General features: G+C 47.5%; 2 protein-coding genes across 3 annotated transcripts in view; one reads left to right on the top strand and one right to left on the bottom strand.

Moving 5' to 3' along the window:
* Positions 1-17,432, top strand: part of LOC146975225 (small G protein signaling modulator 2-like) — a 55,358-nt gene extending 37,926 nt beyond the window's left edge. Inside the window, exons 8-24 of one of the 2 annotated variants that reach the window (XM_085794716.1) lie at positions 155-279; positions 379-446; positions 563-726; positions 1,354-1,486; positions 2,742-2,876; positions 5,881-6,055; positions 7,488-7,552; positions 7,964-8,109; positions 8,924-9,052; positions 9,173-9,355; positions 10,685-11,038; positions 12,033-12,157; positions 12,676-12,758; positions 12,964-13,073; positions 13,198-13,294; positions 16,760-16,927; positions 17,018-17,256. In XM_085794716.1, the coding sequence (XP_085650842.1) occupies positions 155-279; positions 379-446; positions 563-726; positions 1,354-1,486; positions 2,742-2,876; positions 5,881-6,055; positions 7,488-7,552; positions 7,964-8,109; positions 8,924-9,052; positions 9,173-9,355; positions 10,685-11,038; positions 12,033-12,157; positions 12,676-12,758; positions 12,964-13,073; positions 13,198-13,294; positions 16,760-16,927; positions 17,018-17,106 (2,349 nt within the window). In that variant the 3' untranslated portion in view covers positions 17,107-17,256. Of the gene's footprint in view, positions 1-154; positions 280-378; positions 447-562; positions 727-1,353; positions 1,487-2,741; positions 2,877-5,880; positions 6,056-7,487; positions 7,553-7,963; positions 8,110-8,923; positions 9,053-9,172; positions 9,356-10,684; positions 11,039-12,032; positions 12,158-12,675; positions 12,759-12,963; positions 13,074-13,197; positions 13,295-16,759; positions 16,928-17,017 lie in introns of both variants that reach the window. The other variant, XM_085794717.1, reaches the window with a different exon arrangement.
* LOC146975212 (protein NLRC3-like) overlaps positions 1-19,184 on the bottom strand; it is a 347,620-nt gene that overhangs the window by 98,106 nt on the left and 230,330 nt on the right. The gene's annotated exons all lie outside the window — the stretch shown is intronic.

Here is a 19,184-nt window from a genome sequence, read left to right as displayed (position 1 = left end):
ACTACATCACCACTACATCACCACTATATCACCACTACATCACCACTACATCACCACTATATCACCACTATATCACCACTATATCACCACTACATCACCACTATATCACCAGTTCATCATAAATATGTGATGTTTAACCCCCCTCCCTCTGTAGAAGAAGGACATGGAGGTGTTGCGTGGTTACCTGTCGCTCCACCAGGCCGGAGACAACCTCACCCTGAAGTGGACGCCCAACCAGCTGATCAACGGCACACTGGGAGACTGCGACCTGGAGAAGAGGTAACTCCACCTCCTCTTACATCATTACATCATAACATCATTACACCATTCAGACATGTGACTCTGATGAAGTGACGTCGGCCATCTTGTCCCTCTCAGTATCTACTGGGACTACGCGCTGACGGTTCCTCTGCGGCAGATCGTCTGCATCCACTGTCACCAGCGCCGTGAGTCCGACTCACACTCACACCGACTCACACTCACACCGACTCGTCTTTGTCCTGGTGAGCTGCAGTGAACCAGGTGTTGAAGGTTGTGTGTGTGTTTGTGTGTGTTCTTCCAGCTGACTGTGGCGGGACGCTGGTGCTGGTGAGTCAGGACGGGATCCAGCGGCCGCCGCTCCACTTCCCCCCCGGCGGCCACCTGCTGGCCTTCCTGTCCTGCCTGGAGACCGGCCTGTCCCCGCGGGGTCAGCTGGAGCCGCCGCTCTGGTCGCAGAAGGGAAAGGTCAGTCTGAAGCCGTTTTCCCACTAAAATTAGCGGGTCGACACAGGTTTTTTAAACGCGGGTCGACCCGCTAACAACCGGCATTTAGCTCCTTTCCCATTGACCAAGATGAGCCGAGTCTGACCCCCCGCTGGGGGATCAAACAGAGCATAAACCAGTCGCCCCGCTCTCATTCGCGGTGCGAGAAACACAGTGTCATGCCACAGCCGCCCACCGCGGAGTGTGAGGTCCGTCCTCCGAGGCAGACTGTCGCTTCTTTTGTTTTCAATCCTTTTTGGTCAGTATTCTTTGATCTTTTGATCCCAGTCTCGAATGAGAGCAGAGCTTTGTTTTGGTGATATGAGACTGGCGCGATGACGTGGCGTCACGTTACGCTCCGCGTCATCACGTAAATTAGCGGGTTGACCCGGGTCTGACGATCCCACTGCAGCCGATTGGAGCCGAGCCGATTAAAGGCGATTTTAACCTGCATCGCTTGCCGAGTCGTTTGACCCGCGTTGACCCGCGTCGGTGCGCCTTTCCCACTGCCACCAAAAGCCGATTGTTAGCGGCATTAAATGGTTTTTTTGGCCAGGGGGAAAGGGTTATTACACAGACAGACTGACGGTGTGTGTGTGTGTCCTGCAGGGTAAGGTCTTCCCTAAGCTGAGGAAGAGGAGCAGCGCCGCGCGGCTCATCGACCAGGACCGGAACGGCGAGGAGCAGACGGCTGCCGACTACGTGTTCCGCATCGTTTACCCAGGATACCGCTACGACGCCAGTGAGTCACACACACACACACACACCTGATACACACATCTGTCCCTCTCTCTCTCTCACACACATACACACAAACACACACCTGTCACCAGTGCTGTGTGTCTATGATGTATTTACAAAGTGCAGGTGTGGTGTGTGGTGTGGTGTATGGTGCGGTGTTGTGTATGGGGTGGTGTGGTGTAGGGCTGGGTACCGAACTTCGGTTCTTTCGTGGCACCGACCGAAATGCTTCATTAGTACCGAGTATCAGAACATGCCTCGTCTTTCTGTGCCAAGTTTCGGTACGGAGAGGTGAATCACGTGATCAAGATCTGATGATGCTGTCGGTGATCGGCTGTAACATTATGTGATTGCATCATGCATATGGGTGAACGTCCTCTTTTTTTGTCCTGTCCGGGGCGTCCGGGTTTTTTTAATTTTTTTTAATATAAATTCATGAAAACGTCCGGTTTTCATTGTTTTTCATGTGCTTAAATTGACTGGCGCTTTGCACAGAATGCTCCGGTATTTCGTTGTGTTTGATGTAATTCCCGAGAGGCTGCCTCTCTGAGTGGCTCCGCGACGCGCACAGAGGGAGCAGACGTCGGAGCAGCGTTGCCTCTGTTCACAACATGCTAAAGCTCAAATGTAGCTGTACACAGGGGTGGACTGGACATCTCTGTGTTCTGGAGGATCACAACACGGCCATAGTCACCATTTATTTTTAATTTTTTTTAAATAGGCCTACCTGAGACCAGGGACAGTTCTAACACTTTTTGCATTTTCCTCAACAAATCAGAAAGCCTATTTAAAAAAAAAAAACCTTAATGTGTCAACTACAAAAATGATGTATGAAAGCCGTTTAAAGTAATATTTTCAGGTTGCAAAATTCATCTAAATAAAGTGAGTGCAATGTAGTAGCCAGGGTGATCTACCTGTTGAGTCTTAGAAAAGCTGCTGGTTGGAACAGAAAAATACAGCTCAAGATTTGTACCGTGATGTGTAATGTAATTTTCAATTTTTTAGAACTGATATTATAAAATTGGTATCGAAAAAAGTATAGTTCAGGAACCGGTATCGAAGTGAAGGTATCGGTATCGGTATCGGTATCGGTACCGGCATCAAAAATGTTTGATTGATACCCAGCCCTAGGTGCGTAGTATATGGTGCGGTGCAGTGTGTGCCATATGGCGTGACCGGTACCCATGATGCACCTGTGTGGCCGCGGTGTGTGCGTGCTCTAACTGTGTTCTCTGTTGTCCCACTGGTGCGAGCAGTCACCATAAACTACCACCACACCACGGGCAGCCGCGCTCCGTCGCTGGACGACGACGAGGAAGAGGAAGATAGACTCCATGCTATGATCTCAATGATCTGCTCGCGGAACCTCACAGACCCTAATGTCATGAAAGGTTTTTATCACCTTAACACTCCCCACCTCCTCCCCCACCCCGAGACCTTCCCCAGCTTCAGACGCCTCCTCCTCCTCCTCCTCCTCCTCCTCCTCCTCCCTCCACCCCTCTGATCTCACCTCCACCTGCTCTGCTGTCTGCCTGTGTGTGTGCTGTCTGCCCAGAACAGGGACATGGGGAAGGTCAGAGCGATAACGATAAACAAACGTTAGCCGAAAGATGTGGTGTTTTACCTGCCTCTTTAAAGGTATATTCCGTCATGAGTTTAACCCATGGTCTAACGCACCGTCAGACTCAGTAACTGCAACTAGCACCAGGCTGGAGGAGAGTGGGTGGCTGTTATCGAAACCACATAATACCGTACTGAGTACTACAGACTGCGTTAGTATGTACTGTATACTGCATACTGAATGTGGGTTTCAGTCTGCTACTTCAGCAGACCGACACCGTTCACACCGCAGTATGCAGTATATAAGTTTCCCAGAATGCATTTCGTGGCACCCGGTAGCGGTAGCTGTAAAACAGGTGAAAAGCTGTTTTATTTCCCCCTCTAGCCCTGTTATTATGTAACTTTATTAAGTTTTAATATGTTTTTATGAGAGAAAGTAACTGTTTAGATCCCAAATATACGGCCAGTTTATCCAAACGACGGCTGTTTAGAAGTTTGCTCCGATGTTTTTCGGAGAAGTGAAGCTCCGCAGCGACCGCGACATCACAGAGACAGCAGCCGGTCTGCAGAGCTGCTCGGCCGGCCAACCTCCGTCGTCATCCCGGGGGGAGAAAACAATCCTCTGGAAGTGGGAGGGAGGGGGGGGTCTACTTGGTCTCACAGTGCGTTAGTCCATGGGTTAAACTTACACCGGAATATCCCTTTAAATAGATTTCCTCCAATTTGTTGTTTTAAAGTGAAGCGGTGGTCAAAACCCACTGGATGCTATTGTTTAGCATAACATTTTATCTACACATTTTTGTTTTTGTTTAGTTTTTTACGCTACATTGCGCTATCAAAGACTAAAGTGCTGATTTGCTAACGTTTTAGCAGCATTCTGCTCCGGACAAACTATTTAAAGTTTCTGATTAGCCAAACCTGGATGCTAACGTTTAGCTCCAAACAAATGCTAATGTCGAGTGCAGTGGGGAATGCGTATAATTACTTACATTACAATGTAATTACAACATACTATAAGTTTTAACTGACATACTGCAGCTATATGTCTATTTATGTATTTTGTTTGATGTACATGTTCAGGTACATGTCACATTTTACACGATGTGAAACACTCTTCATGCTACACACAGCGACAGCATCTCCATCACCACACCGTCCTGTGTCACATGACCTCAGCTGTAGCACTGACAGCCAATCAGTCGTCCGTCGGTCCGTCTTCCTCCAGCAGCGCAGCGACTTCCTGTCTGTGGGAGGAGGAGGGGGGAGGTGCTGCCCACACACTTCCTGTTTGGTTTCACTCACCATGGTTTCACCACCACCACCACCACAGACTCAAACCTCCCCAGGTCTCCTCACCCGGGGCCTCTCAGCCTGGCCGCTTTGCATTCTGGGACTTGCAGTGCAGCGCTGACTTGCCTTAGCACTGTGGCAGCGTCCGGCTGTTGAAGCATGACGACTCTGACGCTGTCGAGCCCAGAATCGCTTCGATAATTTGCTTAGTGTTGTTGGTTTTTCTTGTTTATTTATTTGTTTTTTGCACTTCTTTGATTTGACTTGATTCTGTTTTCCTCCTTCTTCTTCTTCTTCGCCCTTTCATTTCTCACTTGCTCCGTGCTTGACCCTGTTTGCATGGGAAAGACGCCACCGTTCATTGTTTCCTGAGGATCGACTCTGTGTTTATCTGTGATGGGAGAAATCCTGCTCTCCCCCCGTCTCCTCCTCTCTTCTCTCTTCTCTGACTTCCTCGGTTGTTTCTCCTCTGTTTGTGCAGTCGTTTGCTGCGATGCTGTTCACTGTAATTCTTCACTAACCCCACCCCCACCCCCTCCCCTCCTCCTCCCCCCTCCTCCCCCTCCTTCTCATTATGGTCCTGTGGGGTTCCGCAGTAGTAGAGACGTGGAGTCCTAAGGTGTGAGCCCAAAAACACTGCCGATCACACGTAGTGCTAAAGTAACGAGGGTGGGGCGGGGCCTAATGAGGAGCCCCCGCTCCAGCACCTCCTGTTTTTCACTTTTTATTTATTTATTTATTTCTGTTCATTTGTTTTGTTTTTTTTGGGAGGGGGGGTTATTGAACAACCACAGCGCAGCTTCATATTTATGACAGGTCATCAGCTCCAACCTGAAGAATTAAGGTGAAGAGCATTTTATTTAATGTCGTTTTTATATGATTTTTCCTCCCCCCGTGTGTATCTGTGTGTGTGTCCATTTGTTTCTGAGGTGTTTCTGTTGGTGTTTTTCCGTCTTGTTCTGGCTTATTGCATCCTGCACGGCCTGAGCGTCAGCCTTCCTCCTCCTCCTCCTCCTCCTCCTCTCTGCTGTTCTTCTCCTCTTCCTCCCTCCTCCTCTCTGCTCTTCTCCTTCTCTCTCCTCTCTGAATGAACTGATCCAGCATGGCCTCCCTGCATCCTCTCTGCCTGTCGCTGCCACAGCACCGGCTCTGCTTCCTAAACCTTCCCCCTCCACTCCCCTCCTCCACTTTTGATTTCCTCTCTACACTCGTTCTTTTTTTATTCTTTCGTTCGTTTGTTTGTTTCTTTTCTTTTCATCCAGCTCTCACATGTAACATGCGTGTCATCACCTCATCTCTTGATGTCATACATAACATAAGGAGCAATACATGCAGAGATGTATTAACGGTTGAGCTGAGGGACCTGTGTCATATAATATGTAAGACGTGAAGAAGCAGAAACGAAGCAGTGACTTTAACAAACACATTGAAAACAGCATCGTCCATGTCGTCTGGCAGCACTGAGACCTCCTCTCTTCTCTCTGTCTCCTCTCCTCTCCTCTCCTCTCCTCACCCTCCCTCCATCCCTCCCTCTCTCCGGTTTAGACCACGGGGAAATGATGGAGATGCAGGGGTTCGGAGGGAGCCCGTCGTCATGGCAACAGGCCGACGTGTCCGCTCACGAGTCCCTGTGCCAGTCGTGCACCACGGCCGGCGGCAACGTGTCCTTCGACTACCCGGCCGGCTGCACCTGCATCCACGACCCGGCCGACATTCACACGTACGCAACTGTAAAAACCTGCTCGTGTCACAGTGAGCTGCTGTCTGCTGGTCTGGGATCAGTGCGCTTTATCATGTGGAAACAATAGAAACCAGGCGTCATCACAAAGATCTGTCTCAGGATATGAGAAACTAAATGTTACTTTAGTATTTAAAAAAATATTTAGAGCTGAAACAACAAGATCAATCTAGATAACAATCCAGATAACAGTACAGTGCATAGCTAACAGCCCAGCTTACTCCTGTTAGCTGTAGCTACTGTTATCTGCTATGAACTCAGGTTAGAAGCAGCTGAGTCAAGACTTGTTCATACTCCGCAAGAAGAAAGAAATTTGTTCTCGCATCCCAGGGCTGCCAGAAAAAAATGACGTAATATTGTTCTTGCAGCTTGTTCCTGACACATCAGCTGGGATGCAGAACTTTTTTCTCGTATGGTGTCCGACAACTATTGTGTGATGAAATAGGAGAAGTGCTTCTCGTCGTCAATCTCCTGCATCTGTTGTAGCCTCGGAAACCAGCCTCTCCCGGAAATGCATTTCATTTCATTTCATTTCACAGGGAGAGAGTCTGGCCTCATTCATGGCCTGAAACCCTCAGAAGACCGAGCCAACCAGCGTCGCCGCTCAGATTTCTGTGATCGATGGATGATAACGTCACTACACTGCATGACTCTTACCACAACGAACATGGCGGAGCTACATTATCTATCAGTAGCAGCCTAAAAACAGCAACAAGGGAAGGTCTTACTGAAACACCATTACAGCAGTTAAACAAGAGCAAGAGTCGGCGCTTGTTGAGTTTCTTGAAGGAAAAGACGTTTTCGCTGTTCTTCCAACTGGATTCGGCAAAATTTTGATATACCAGCTTGCTGATTGGCTGAATGGGGTTGTCTGTCAACGCTAATACTACTACTCCCGCCCAGCTCCCGCCCATCCCATACGCTTACAGGGGGAATGAGGCCAGACTCTCCCTGAGAAATGAAATGAAATGAAATGCATTTCACAGGGAGAGGCTGGTTTACGAGGCTACATCTGTTGCACCGAGACACTAAACTCACCCTGCTCAACTCTGTCATATTGAGAGGTGGGACACTTTCCATCTCCTCTGAAATCGCACACAATATCAGTAAATCCTCCTCAATCAACAAAAAAATTGGCATCTCCACCATTGTTGTTGCTGTTGTTGTCGTGGTTACAGTTAGATTCCCACAGGGATTCCCTTAGTGCGTGTGACGTGTAGCCTACTGCAATGGGCGAGGAACTCCTGAAGTATGAAATGGCCTGAACGCCAGAACGAACGTTGTTCTTGTACTTGCCACCTCGAGAAAACAAACAAATTTCTTTCTTCTTGCGGAGTATGAACAAGAATGAGAGGAGCAGCCATGTCGGTGGTTGCCATGGTGATAATCACTGTTTCTCTCTCCCCACCCCCAGTATCCCTCTGAAGATGCTGTGTCAGAACATGAAGCGGCAGATCGTCTCTAGAGCCTTCTATGGATGTAAGGACACACACACACACACAATAAGTAAACTGGGTAAATCAATGACAATTATTGATTATTAATCAGATTTGACTGTAATAGATGTTTGTGTATGTGGAGCAGCAGTTCACATCACGTCTCCTTCAAACTGCTGCTGCTCTGCTGCTTCATTTAAAATCTATTAAAGTTAAATTACAGTGAGACTGCATCATAAATCATAAAGTCCTGAATAATATATGAGATGTAAATGAAGCAACACGATGCACACGTGTTATTAAAGACTGGTGTTAATTAGCTTGTGATGTTATTACACTGACAGAGGTTTGTTAATGAACTTTAACCAGACGAAACAAATGAAAACACAACTTTAACAGATAAACTTAGAAACTAACAGCTACCACAACGTGTGTGTGTGTGTGTGTGCGTCAGGGCTGGCCTACTGTCGACACCTGTCCACCGTGAGGACTCACCTGTCGGCTCTGGTCAATCACAACATCGTTCCTCCAGACAAACCCAGCGAGGCGGCAGGAGGCCTGAGCAGAGAAGTGTGGAGCAAGTACCAGAAGGACTGGAAGGTGGGACAACTCCTCCTCTTCCTCTTTCTTCTCCTCCTCCTCCTCTTTCTCCTCTTCCTCCTCTTCTTCACCACCTAATCAATATTAGATCAATAATACAGTGATGAGAAACATCTGGAATAAAACATGAGGCCACAAATGAAGAAATTAGTTTGATGATGATGTCAGTCGCCCCTTTTCCACCAAACAGAACCTGGTACAAGTTCTTAAATGGTTCAACCCCTTAGCATTGATGTGGTCAATCTAATTAGTGATTAACTTAAAGGGATAGTCCAACATTTTGGCAAATTGGCCCATTGTCATAATCCCTATAGTCATAGCAGTAGGTTGGTTACCTTTATTTGTTGGTGCAAGCTGTTTTTAGAACGGCGGAGTAGAGCCGTGAGCTGCTCAGAGCTACGCTACGGAGGCTCATTATGGGATTTCTTGGTTTCCCTCATCAAACTCATCAAATACACAATCCAACAACGCACAACACAACGCTCTGGTGGACAAGTTGTGACCTGCACATTCACCACGCTATGAGATAATAACACAACGTTACCACACAGAGTTGTTTTAGAGGGAAATGCAGAGACTGTTGATGAAAAACTGTCCCTGAAGGCAACACGCATCAGTGGTTTTGCATGAATTTCCCTCTAGAAGCCGGAGATGAGGAGGTGCTAAGTCAGGTCTCTGGCTCTGAACCAGCACTGGAACCAGTTTGGTGGAAAAAGGATGTGAAGTTTGATTAACTCTGTTCCTCCTCCTGTGTGTGTGTGTGTGTGTGTGTGTGTGTGTGTGTGTGTGTGTGTGTGTGTGCGTGTGTGTGTAGAACTACAAGGAGCTGGAGCTGCTCAGATTGGTGTACTATGGCGGCGTGCAGCATGACATCAGGAAGGAGGTGTGGCCTTTCCTGTTGGGACACTACAAATTTGGGATGGGCAAAAAGGACATGAGCCAGGTGCAGCACACACTCACACACACACACACACACACATACACACACACACACACACACACACACACACACACACACACACACATGGACACACAGAGTTGTGACAGGTGTGTGTCGGCCCAGATCGATGTGAAGATCAGCGAGCGCTACCAGCAGGTGATGCGGGAGTGGAAGGCCTGTGAGGTCATCGTCAAGCAGAGGGAGAAGGAGATGCAGTCGGCCATCTTTGCCAAGCTGTCGTCAGGCAGCAGCATCGACAGCCACGTGCTGAGGCTGGTGCACAGAGACTCCACACTCAGCAACGAGGTACACACACACACACACACACACACACACACACACACACACACACACACACACACATTAAAACTAATAATGATCATTAATAGGGATGGGTACCAAATTTGGTATTTTTGGTACCAACTGAATTTCAAGTCAAACGGTTCCACATGTCGGTTCCTGAACGCACCTTCTCTTCTCGTGTCGTGCGTCAGAGAGAGTGGATACAGTCTGACACTGTAATGAGAATGAAATGGAAAATATAGTTCAGTCAGACAACTCAAGATTAAAAATGTTTATTGCAGCTTCATTATGCGTTTTAATTTTGGCGTCAAGGCTCCGACTTCATCACTCCCTGAGAACAGGAACTCATTAAAGTGTAAGGGAGAGATGAGCGACTATCTTGCACTTTATCTGTTGTGTTGCGCACTAATCTCTCCACACCTACAATACTGTACAGAGGTGTGGGGACACACATATAAAGGCAGCACACATCCCTTGTTAATACTCCAAAAAAGAGCTTTAAGAATCTTACATTATGCCAACTATAGGGCACACACAAATCACTTATTTATCAAATCAAAAATACTCAAACTATATGACTTAATAAACTATCGCACAGTACAAATGATGTACAAGGCTGCCAACAAAAGCCTCCCGCACAAACTGCAAATATTATTCCTAGACAGAGAGAAGAGACACAATCTGAGAGGGAACATGATTTTCAGGCAAAGAAAGGTACAAACTACGTTAAAATCCTTTACTATGTCGGTCACGGGTGTTAGACAGTGGAATGACCTAGATGAGGAGGTCAAAAAATCAGCAAAACTAAGTGTCTTCAAAAAAAGTATGTAAATCTGACCATTGACCGGTACAGAATGATACTTGAGGGTTGATAAAGGTCAGAGGCAGGAACCAGCAGACTCTGTGTTGAGACGGTATGGGAGAAAAACTAAAACCATTTTGTACCCAAACACACATGTAATCTGTTTTGACTGGGGCAGAAAATAGGGTAGGGCTATTCAAATTTTTTTAATTGAATGACTATTCAATTATTTGAAAATTATTTCTCAACCATAAAACATAAAATACTATAAAAGCTGAGGAGTTCCTGAATTCTGAATTTTGACTATTATTTTTTTGACAAAATAACTTTAATTACTACACATACACACAAAAGGTACAGAAAATAGGTTCCATTGTTTATCGGTACCGGTTCCCAGATACCAGTATGGATTCAGATGTGACAGCTTCCCGTCCCTAATCATTAATATCGTTAATATCATCAGTTGTCATCAGTCTGTGCTCATGAGGCTCATGAGGCTCATCAGTCTGGTGTTGCCCCGTGGTCCTCAGGTGTTCATGTCGGTGGATGAGCCGGATGCAGGGAGCCAGGAGACGCCCAGCGGAGAGGACAGCACCCCCACCATGACCACGCTGGTGCCGGCGCCCGCCCTGCCCCAGGAGGAGCGCCCCCTGGTGGAGTTCGACTCCCCCGACTCGGGCCTGCCCTCCTCCAGGAACTACTCGGTGACCTCGGCCCACTCCCAGATCCTGTCCAGCATCGACGACGGCCAGAGCACGGAGGAGGAGGGGGCCGGCGAGGGGAAGGACTCTCTGAGCGAGGACCGGCTGTGCAGCCAGCTGGACAAGCTGGTCACCACCGCCGCGTCCACCGAGGGGACGTCCCCGTCGCTGTCCTCCTACACAGTACGTACAGGGCTGAAGGCTCGGTCACCTGGGTTACCTAGCAACAACTGTCCATCGCACAGACACAGGAAGTGTTTTTTGGGACTGGGACGAACCCTGGTCCGTTTAAAGTCTGATGATGTTTCTTTCAATGGTCTTTTTATTATTGACAAAGCATGTACAAAACAATCACTACACAGGAAGATCATTTTTGATTTTTTGTCCAACATCCACCCACGACACAACATAACCCTTGTCCAAAAAAACGAACATGGACATACTCATACAGCCACTGAGAAAAATAAATAAATAAATAAATAGACATAGAAAAAAAATGTGAATAGACCGAATAAAAGTCGTAAAAATGATTAATAACCATACTTAGAAAGAAAGGGAGGAAGAAAAAAAAGGAAGGGAAGGGGGGGCTACTATTGTCGAAGGTTTCTCACCAAGAAGGGGCGCCATATATTGTAGAATCTTTTCTCTGATACCCGAATAGTGTATCTAATCTTCTCTAGATTCATACAGGATATCATGTCTCTGAGCCAGTGAGTAGGGAGGAGGTGCTGAGTCCCTCCGCTTAAGTGAAATAGTTTGTCGAGCTAGTAATGAGGCAAAAGCCAGAAAGTTGAGCATAGCTTTAGGTAAGTCCAAATCTGGAGCAATGCCAAAAATACCAGTCAAGGGATTCGGTTCAATTTGGTGATGAAAGGTTTCTGATAATGCATGGAAGACCGATGACCAAAAGTTATGGTACTTAAAGAAGGAGTGATGTGATGGAGTGAAGGATGTGCGTTACGTTTATCACATGTAGGGTCGACATCAGGATACATTCGCGCTAGTTTGGTTTCGGAAATGTGGATATGATGCACTACTTTGAATTGCAGAAGTGCGTGACGAGAGCACATAGAAGAGGAGTGTATCCGGTCCAGCAGCGAGTCCCATACGTCCTCTGTAAAGGTGTAGTTTAGGTCTTGATCTGTCTGTGCCACGTTTCCTGTTTCTGTATGAACAGATCGAGCTGCTGGACACCGTGGCCCTGAACCTCCACAGGATCGACAAGGACGTGCAGCGCTGCGACCGCAACTACTACTACTTCACCACCGCCAACCTGGAGAAGCTCCGCAACATCATGTGCAGGTGAGACGCAGCGACGTCAGGTGTAGGAGGAACCACTTCAAGTCTTAAAGGGACATTCCGGGCAAATTCACCTCGGGGCTGTATGTTCCTAACATTTTAGGTCTAAAAGAAAGAATCTGAAGGTTTTCAGTTTAATGTCTCCTGTTTTGCGGTAGTTATGGTCTGTCCCTGCGTCGCCACAGCAGCGATGAATGGGAGCGGATTGAAGTTCTGCTGTTTAGGCTGTTTCCATCCCTCAAAGCCACAGACAGCGTCAGAAGGAGACTCAAACATGCAGCCAGAAGTTTATTTACTTCAAGCAAGTCAAGTTGATATTCAAGCCAGACTTTGAATCAGATCTAGTTTTACAAACATGTCGGCTTGCTTGAAGTAAATAAACTTCTGGCTGCATGTTTGAGTCTCCATTTGATGCTGTCTGTTCATCTGTGCATCTAAAGTAACCTAGTGAATAATTATTGATTGATGATTAATTATAAGCGGATAAATAGAGGTTGTGTGTGTGTGTGTGTGTGTTGCAGCTATGTGTGGGAGCACCTGGAGATAGGCTACGTTCAGGGAATGTGCGACCTGCTCGCTCCGCTCATGGTGATCCTGGACGATGGTGAGGACAGAGTCACAGCTGTTACACCACAAACAAACACAAACAAAATGAACAAATCAAATGCATCAGACTTCATATTTACGTCACATTCATTTATTAATTGTATTAATAGATTACTGTGTGTGTGTGTGTGTGTGTGTGTGTGTGTGTGTGTGTGTGTGTGTGTGTGTGTGTGTGTGTGTGTGTGTGTGTGTGTGTGTGTCAGAGTGTCTGGCCTACAGCTGCTTCACTCAGCTGATGAAGAGGATGAGTCAGAACTTCCCTAACGGTGGAGCCATGGACACACACTTCGCCAACATGAGGTCACTGATCCAGGTGACAGTCAACCCTCAGAGTGTGTGTGTGTGTGTGTGTGTGTGTGTGTGTGTGTGTGTGTGTGTGTGTGTGACCCCCTCTAACAGCCATGCTCTCTCTCTCTCTCTCTCTCTCTCTCTGTCAGATCCTGGACTCTGAGCTGTTTGAGTTGATGCAGCAGAACGGAGATTACACTCACTTCTACTTCTGTTACCGCTGGTTCCTGCTCGACTTCAAGAGAGGTCAGCAGCACCTGTCTCCTCACCTGTCTCCTCCTCTCCAGACCTTCACTCACTCGTCAGGTTCTTGTTGGTGTGGATGCTGAAAGCATACTGTTGTGCTTCGTGTCGACCATTTTCTTATTCTTTTCTTCACCATTTTATTATTTTAACACCTTCTGCCCTTTTTTTGCAGTCTAGCTAGTCCTACATACTCTGTGCTACGTCAACAATTCATATAACAAATTGTGCAGCTTCTTCTGGACATTATTGCCATTATTCCAATTTTTAATACTCTCTATACTTTTACAAATAATCAAGTTTTTCTGGGAGTTTTTTGTGCCATAGGAAATGCATTGAAATGCATCCTCAAACTCCTAAACTGTTGCTCCTACTTTGAACCTCAACTGCTTCCACATACTTTCACCTACAGGCTTCATTAAACTCATAACATGTTCACAAACTTTTAAACCGTTGAACTTCTATACAGCTTTTTCACATCTTCTACCATTATTGATAAATAGCCTTTCAAAGCACATGAGCTTTTCTGACCAATTTCAACAAGTTTCATGAGTGTGTATTGCGTCTGAGGAGCACTATTATGCCGCGGCGTGCCAACCGTGGCACGCGTGCCTAGGGTTGCCGACCCCTGCTCTACAATCATGATTGTGTCCACAGTTGTAGCAACGCTTGTCCTCTTGGTCCAAGTGTGGTCAAAAAAGCACAGAGAATTGGAGAATAATTGAAAATATTTTTTAAATGCAGTCAGGGAGGGTAAAAATGTTTTCAGAGCAGAGCAGATGGGAAGATGGGCCTCCAGTTTATAACTCACTGTAATGTGCATCATACTTTATTTAAATTTCCAAATAGTCACCTCACACAGAAGTCCTCTACTTACTTGGTCTGGCTTATTTTCTCCCATTGAGCTGGGCTCTCAGCTATCATTCAAGCATCTTTGATTCATGACAGTGTACAACTCTGTTTATTTTATGGTCTCTGTGCCTCAGTGGTCAGTGTGTAGGCTTAGTAACTCCAAGGTCACAGGTTCAAACCACAGCAACCTTGTTAGTGCATCATTCCCCCAGTATTCTCTTTACCTCTTTGTCTTTCTCTCTTGTTTTGTGTTAACATGCTTCTTGTTTACACCGCTCCTCTGAGATTGAAATGCACTCAAACATTGATTGGAAATCATTCATGAGCTGTTCTTTGTCTCTGCCGCTCTTTTGGTGTTCAGACATTGTGTGTCTGTCATTTCTTGTCCTGCCCTGCCCTCTACTGGATTCACGAGACTTTAGCTGTCATTCAACCACCTTTGAATTCTTTTGATTCTAGGCTTTCTGTGGCTGAGTGGTTAACACATAGAGGTCATAGGTTCCATTCCTGCCTCACACATCTCTGTTGCATGTCACATCTCTATTTGCTCTCTTTGTCAATTTCTTCTGCGAATTCTTCTTCCTACGAAATCCTACTTACCATACATGAAAACACCAAACTTTGCACAAAGGTCCAGTCCCATGCTAGATTTACTCAGTTCCAAGGAAATGTCAATATTCTTCATGGGGGGAGGCACAATCGGCGATTAAATTTAAAAACTTTGAAAATTCCTTACAAACAAACCATAGTCACTCCAGCAGGGGTCCTGGGAAATTCTGTCCATAAAGATAATGAACAGAACCAGTGACAAAGGGCAGCCCTGCCGGAGTCCAACATGCACTAGGAACAGGTCTGACTTACAGCCGGCAATGCGAACCAAGCTTCTGCTCCGGTCGTACAGGGACCGTACAGCCCGTAGCATACCGTCTCCCGGAGCACCTCCCACAGAATGCCACGAGGGACACGGTCGAAACCCTTCTCCATGTCCACAAAACACATGTGGACTGGTTGGGTAGTCCTCCTCCATGGCCTTCCCGAACTTTTCCCAGACCCGAGTTTTTGCTTCTGCGACCACCCGAGCTGCCGTCCGCTTGGCCTGCCGGTACCCGTCAGCTGCCTCGGGGGTCCCCCAAGCCATCCAGGCTCCGTAGGACTCCTTCTTCAGCTTGACGGCATCCCTTACTTCTGGTGTCCACCACCAGGTTTGGGGATTGCCACCACGGCAAGCACCAGAGACCTTACAACCACAGCTTCGGACGGCCGCGTCAACAAGCTTGAACTTGGTGGACAAACTGTGGCACATAAGTCCAATAACAAAGCACCACTCAGGTTCAGATCACACCCCTCCAGGTAGCACTGTCGCTGCCTACGGCCCAGGGCCTCCAGGAAGGCCGGTACTCTGCACTGCTGTTCGGCCCGTAGGCCGAGACAACAGTGAGAGACCTGTCCCCGACCCGGAGGTGCAGGGAAGCGACATTCTCGTTAAGTGGGGAGAACTCCAACACATGGCGGCTGAGCTGGGGAGCTGTGAGCAAGCCCACACCAGCTCGCCGCCTCTCACCATGGGCAACTCCAGAGTGGAAGAGAGTCCAACCTCTCTCAAGGAGTTGGTTCCAGAGCCCAGGCTGTGTGGAGGTGAGCCCGACTATCTCTAGCCGGTACCTCTCAACCTCCCGCACGAGCTCAGGCTCTTTCTCCCCCAGCGAGGTGACGTTCCATGTCCCTAAAGCCAGAGTCGTTGCCCGGGGATTGGGTCGTCAGGGCCCCCGCCCACGGCTGCCACCCAGAGCACAAGCACCGACCCCTCATGGTCCTTCCTGCGGGTGGTGAGCCGACTGGAAGGCCCACGTCGCTCCTTCGGGCTGCGCCCGGCCGGGTCCCGTGGGCAGAGACCCGAACACCAGACATTTGCCTGCGAGGCCCAACCCCAGGTTTGGCTCCATGGCGGGGCCCCGGTGACGCCGATCCGGGCATCACTGGGTATTACGTTCTTCATAGGGGGCTGTAGAACCGCTCTTAGTCTCCGTCACCTAGGACCAGTTTGCCCTGGGAGACCCTACCAGGGGCGTTCAGTCCCCGACAACCTAGCTCCTTGGATCATTCGGGTGCTCAAACCCCTCCACCACAATAAGGTGTCGGTTCAAAGAAGAGATCTCATAAACTGAATTTTTGAAAAACTTTTGAATTCTGCTCTCATGGGAACAATTCGAGTCATTGTAAGAGTGGCATTTTAAACATTAGATTTAATCTTATGAAGCAAAACACTTATTGTTAAAAAACAAATAACCAACATTTCTATGCTGTCAATATGCAGTATGTATTATGAGATTTTTTTGTCTTGATAACAGAATTTTTTACATTTTCACAGCTATTTGAAATCTGCCTTGACAACTGTTGACAGCTGTCCATTTATGAAGCCACACACCAGTTTCACCTCTGGCCAATTAGCTCAATGAGTTAGAGGATGGTTCTCACTGTTGAAGGTTGTGTGTTCAAACCTCAGCTAAGGCAGAATGGACACTGTAGTGCCATTTTGTCTCTTGTTGCTCTGAATTGCCAAAGTTTGTCCAAAATTGTCCAACCACGTCACAAATGTGTGTGTGTTTGTGTGCGCAGAGCTCCTGTATGAGGACGTGTTTGCTGTGTGGGAGGTGATCTGGGTGGCGCCCAGGATTTCCTCGCAGCACTTCGTTCTCTTCCTCGCTCTGGCTCTGGTCACAGTTTACCGTGACATCATCATGGACAACAACATGGACTTCACTGACATCATCAAGTTCTTCAACGGTGAGACACACACACACGCACACACACACGCACGCACTCACACACCCAGTAGCTCATGGATTAATGGTTATCTGTCTGATGTCTCCACAGAGATGGCTGAGCGTCATGATGTCCAGCACATCCTGAAGATAGCACGGGAGCTGGTTCACAAAGTCCAGTCTCTGATGGACAACAAGTGACCGAGGAGGAGGAGGAGACCCGACGCTCCACTCTTCCTCCCTTCACTCTCCCAGACAGTTTTCCAGACCTCCACCTCTCCGGAGCAGGTCCAGATGGACCCGGTCTCCTCCCGGCCCAGATGAAGCCCCTGATCTGGGGGGGGGGGGGTGGAGAAGTGCTGCTGAGCTCCGGCGCTTGGCCTTGATCTGTTTACATTCACCTTCACGTGGAATGCTCATGGTGTCCGTTCAGACATGTGGATTTGTCTGCATGCTTGTGAGTTTGATCACACTGTGACGCATCCTAGAGTCTCCCCAGTCCTGCAGAGCTTGTGTGAGCGCATGACACACACACACATGTACACACACACACACACACACACATGTACACGCACATACACACTTAAACACACACTTATACACACACACTCACTGACACAGCACATGGTGGCTGCCTGTCAGGAAGCTGCAGCGCTCAGTGTTCGTCCAGCAGAGGGCAGCGTCCACACAGAGGAGCAGAAGACTTTGCCACGAAGAAGTTTTCATTAGTGACCAAATGAACTGTGCCAACGACCTTTTCATGAGTGTTTTCTACTACTAGCATGTGTGTTTTTATCCCCTGACCCCCGACCTCTGACCCCTGACCCCCCCCTGTTTCTTTCGTCCTCTGGTCCAGGAGTTTATTATCACACAGTTGTTGCCTTTATCAGTGACAGCCCACGATACCGAGTTGCACTTTTTGTAAGGGTTTCCTTCCTGGTGCCTGTGGAGGTGGGAGGGGGGAGGGGCCAGAGGAGGGGCAGGGGGAAGGGGAGGGGGGGGCTGCGCTGTTGAAACTGCAGCCGACTTTTCCGAGCAGGTCAAAGGTGAACGCAGGTTTGAGTCCAGTTCCAGGACGGAGCAGCACAACAGTGACGACTAAAGCACAGCACAGGCCTCTGAGGTCACGACCTTTAGCAGGTTCCACTCTCTGATGTCACTGAGTACGGTGGCTGACGAGGACAAACCAGCTGCAGATTCATGGACATAAACAAGACGATACAACACAAACACAACAAGGAGGTAAAAACAACAACGACAACAACTTCTAGGACAATTCCAAGCAAATTTAAACTGGGGCTAAAGTTTCCTAATATTTTAGGTCTAAAAGTCTTAAGTTTACACGTTCAGTGTGTTTGCAGGTAGAACAAACAACATCCAGACTTACTCTGACTGCTACGAAGACGTTGTGGCTCTGAGTTGATATTCCTTTGATGATAAAACAAACAGGAGCTTCAGACGACCTGTAAACATGTTAGCCCCTAACTCTCAGTTTACAAAGATGTCCACTTGCTTGAAGTGAAGAAACCCCTCGGGTCTGTTTCAAGGGGAGCATACCTATATTTCCCGATTGGGGAACATAGGACCTTCTTTTGAATGAATGAATGAATTTATTTATTTAAAACAGGGACAATGCACAAAAAACATTAATCTTGTAAAACAAGAAGAGATGCTTTGAGCCAGGTTATAGCAACAATTGCTAATTTCCACCTGTAGTCCCTGGGCAGGTAAAGTGGGAACAGATACAATACTAAGATTAATTGAAATATGACATAATAACCATAATAAAAAAAAATAAAACATTTGAAAAATGCTCCTATGTTCCCCATTTTTCCCAAAAAGGGTCCTATGTTCCCTGGTCGCAATACATACTGGGGAACATAGGACCCTTTTTCAGAAAGAGGGTCCTATGTTCCCCGCTGTTGCTGGTCGATGGACTCTCTTATCTGGACTCTTAACCAACTCCTTTCTTCATTGCCTGAACCCAACCAGACAATTACACTTCTCACTCAAAGTCACAACTCAACTTCTCACTCAAAAATAGGCAAAAATATGCAAAGTCACTCACAACTCCACTTCCAGGTATGGGTACAAAATTGCATGTTCGCCGCTGGGTCCTTTTGGGGAAAAGCGGGGAACATAGGATTCTTTTTTAGAAAAAGGGTTCTATGTTCCCCGGTCCCATACAAAGTGGGGAACACAGGACCCGGGGAACATAGGGATGATCCCGATCGGCCCACTCCCATTATGCGCTGCTGTGGCGATGCAGAAACAGAAAT

Source organism: Trachurus japonicus, chromosome 13 (genome assembly GCF_045865225.1).
Source record: "Trachurus japonicus isolate A0001 chromosome 13, Traja_1.0".
Classification (NCBI taxonomy): domain Eukaryota; kingdom Metazoa; phylum Chordata; class Actinopteri; order Carangiformes; family Carangidae; genus Trachurus; species Trachurus japonicus.
This window is presented reverse-complemented; position numbering and strand designations above follow the sequence as displayed.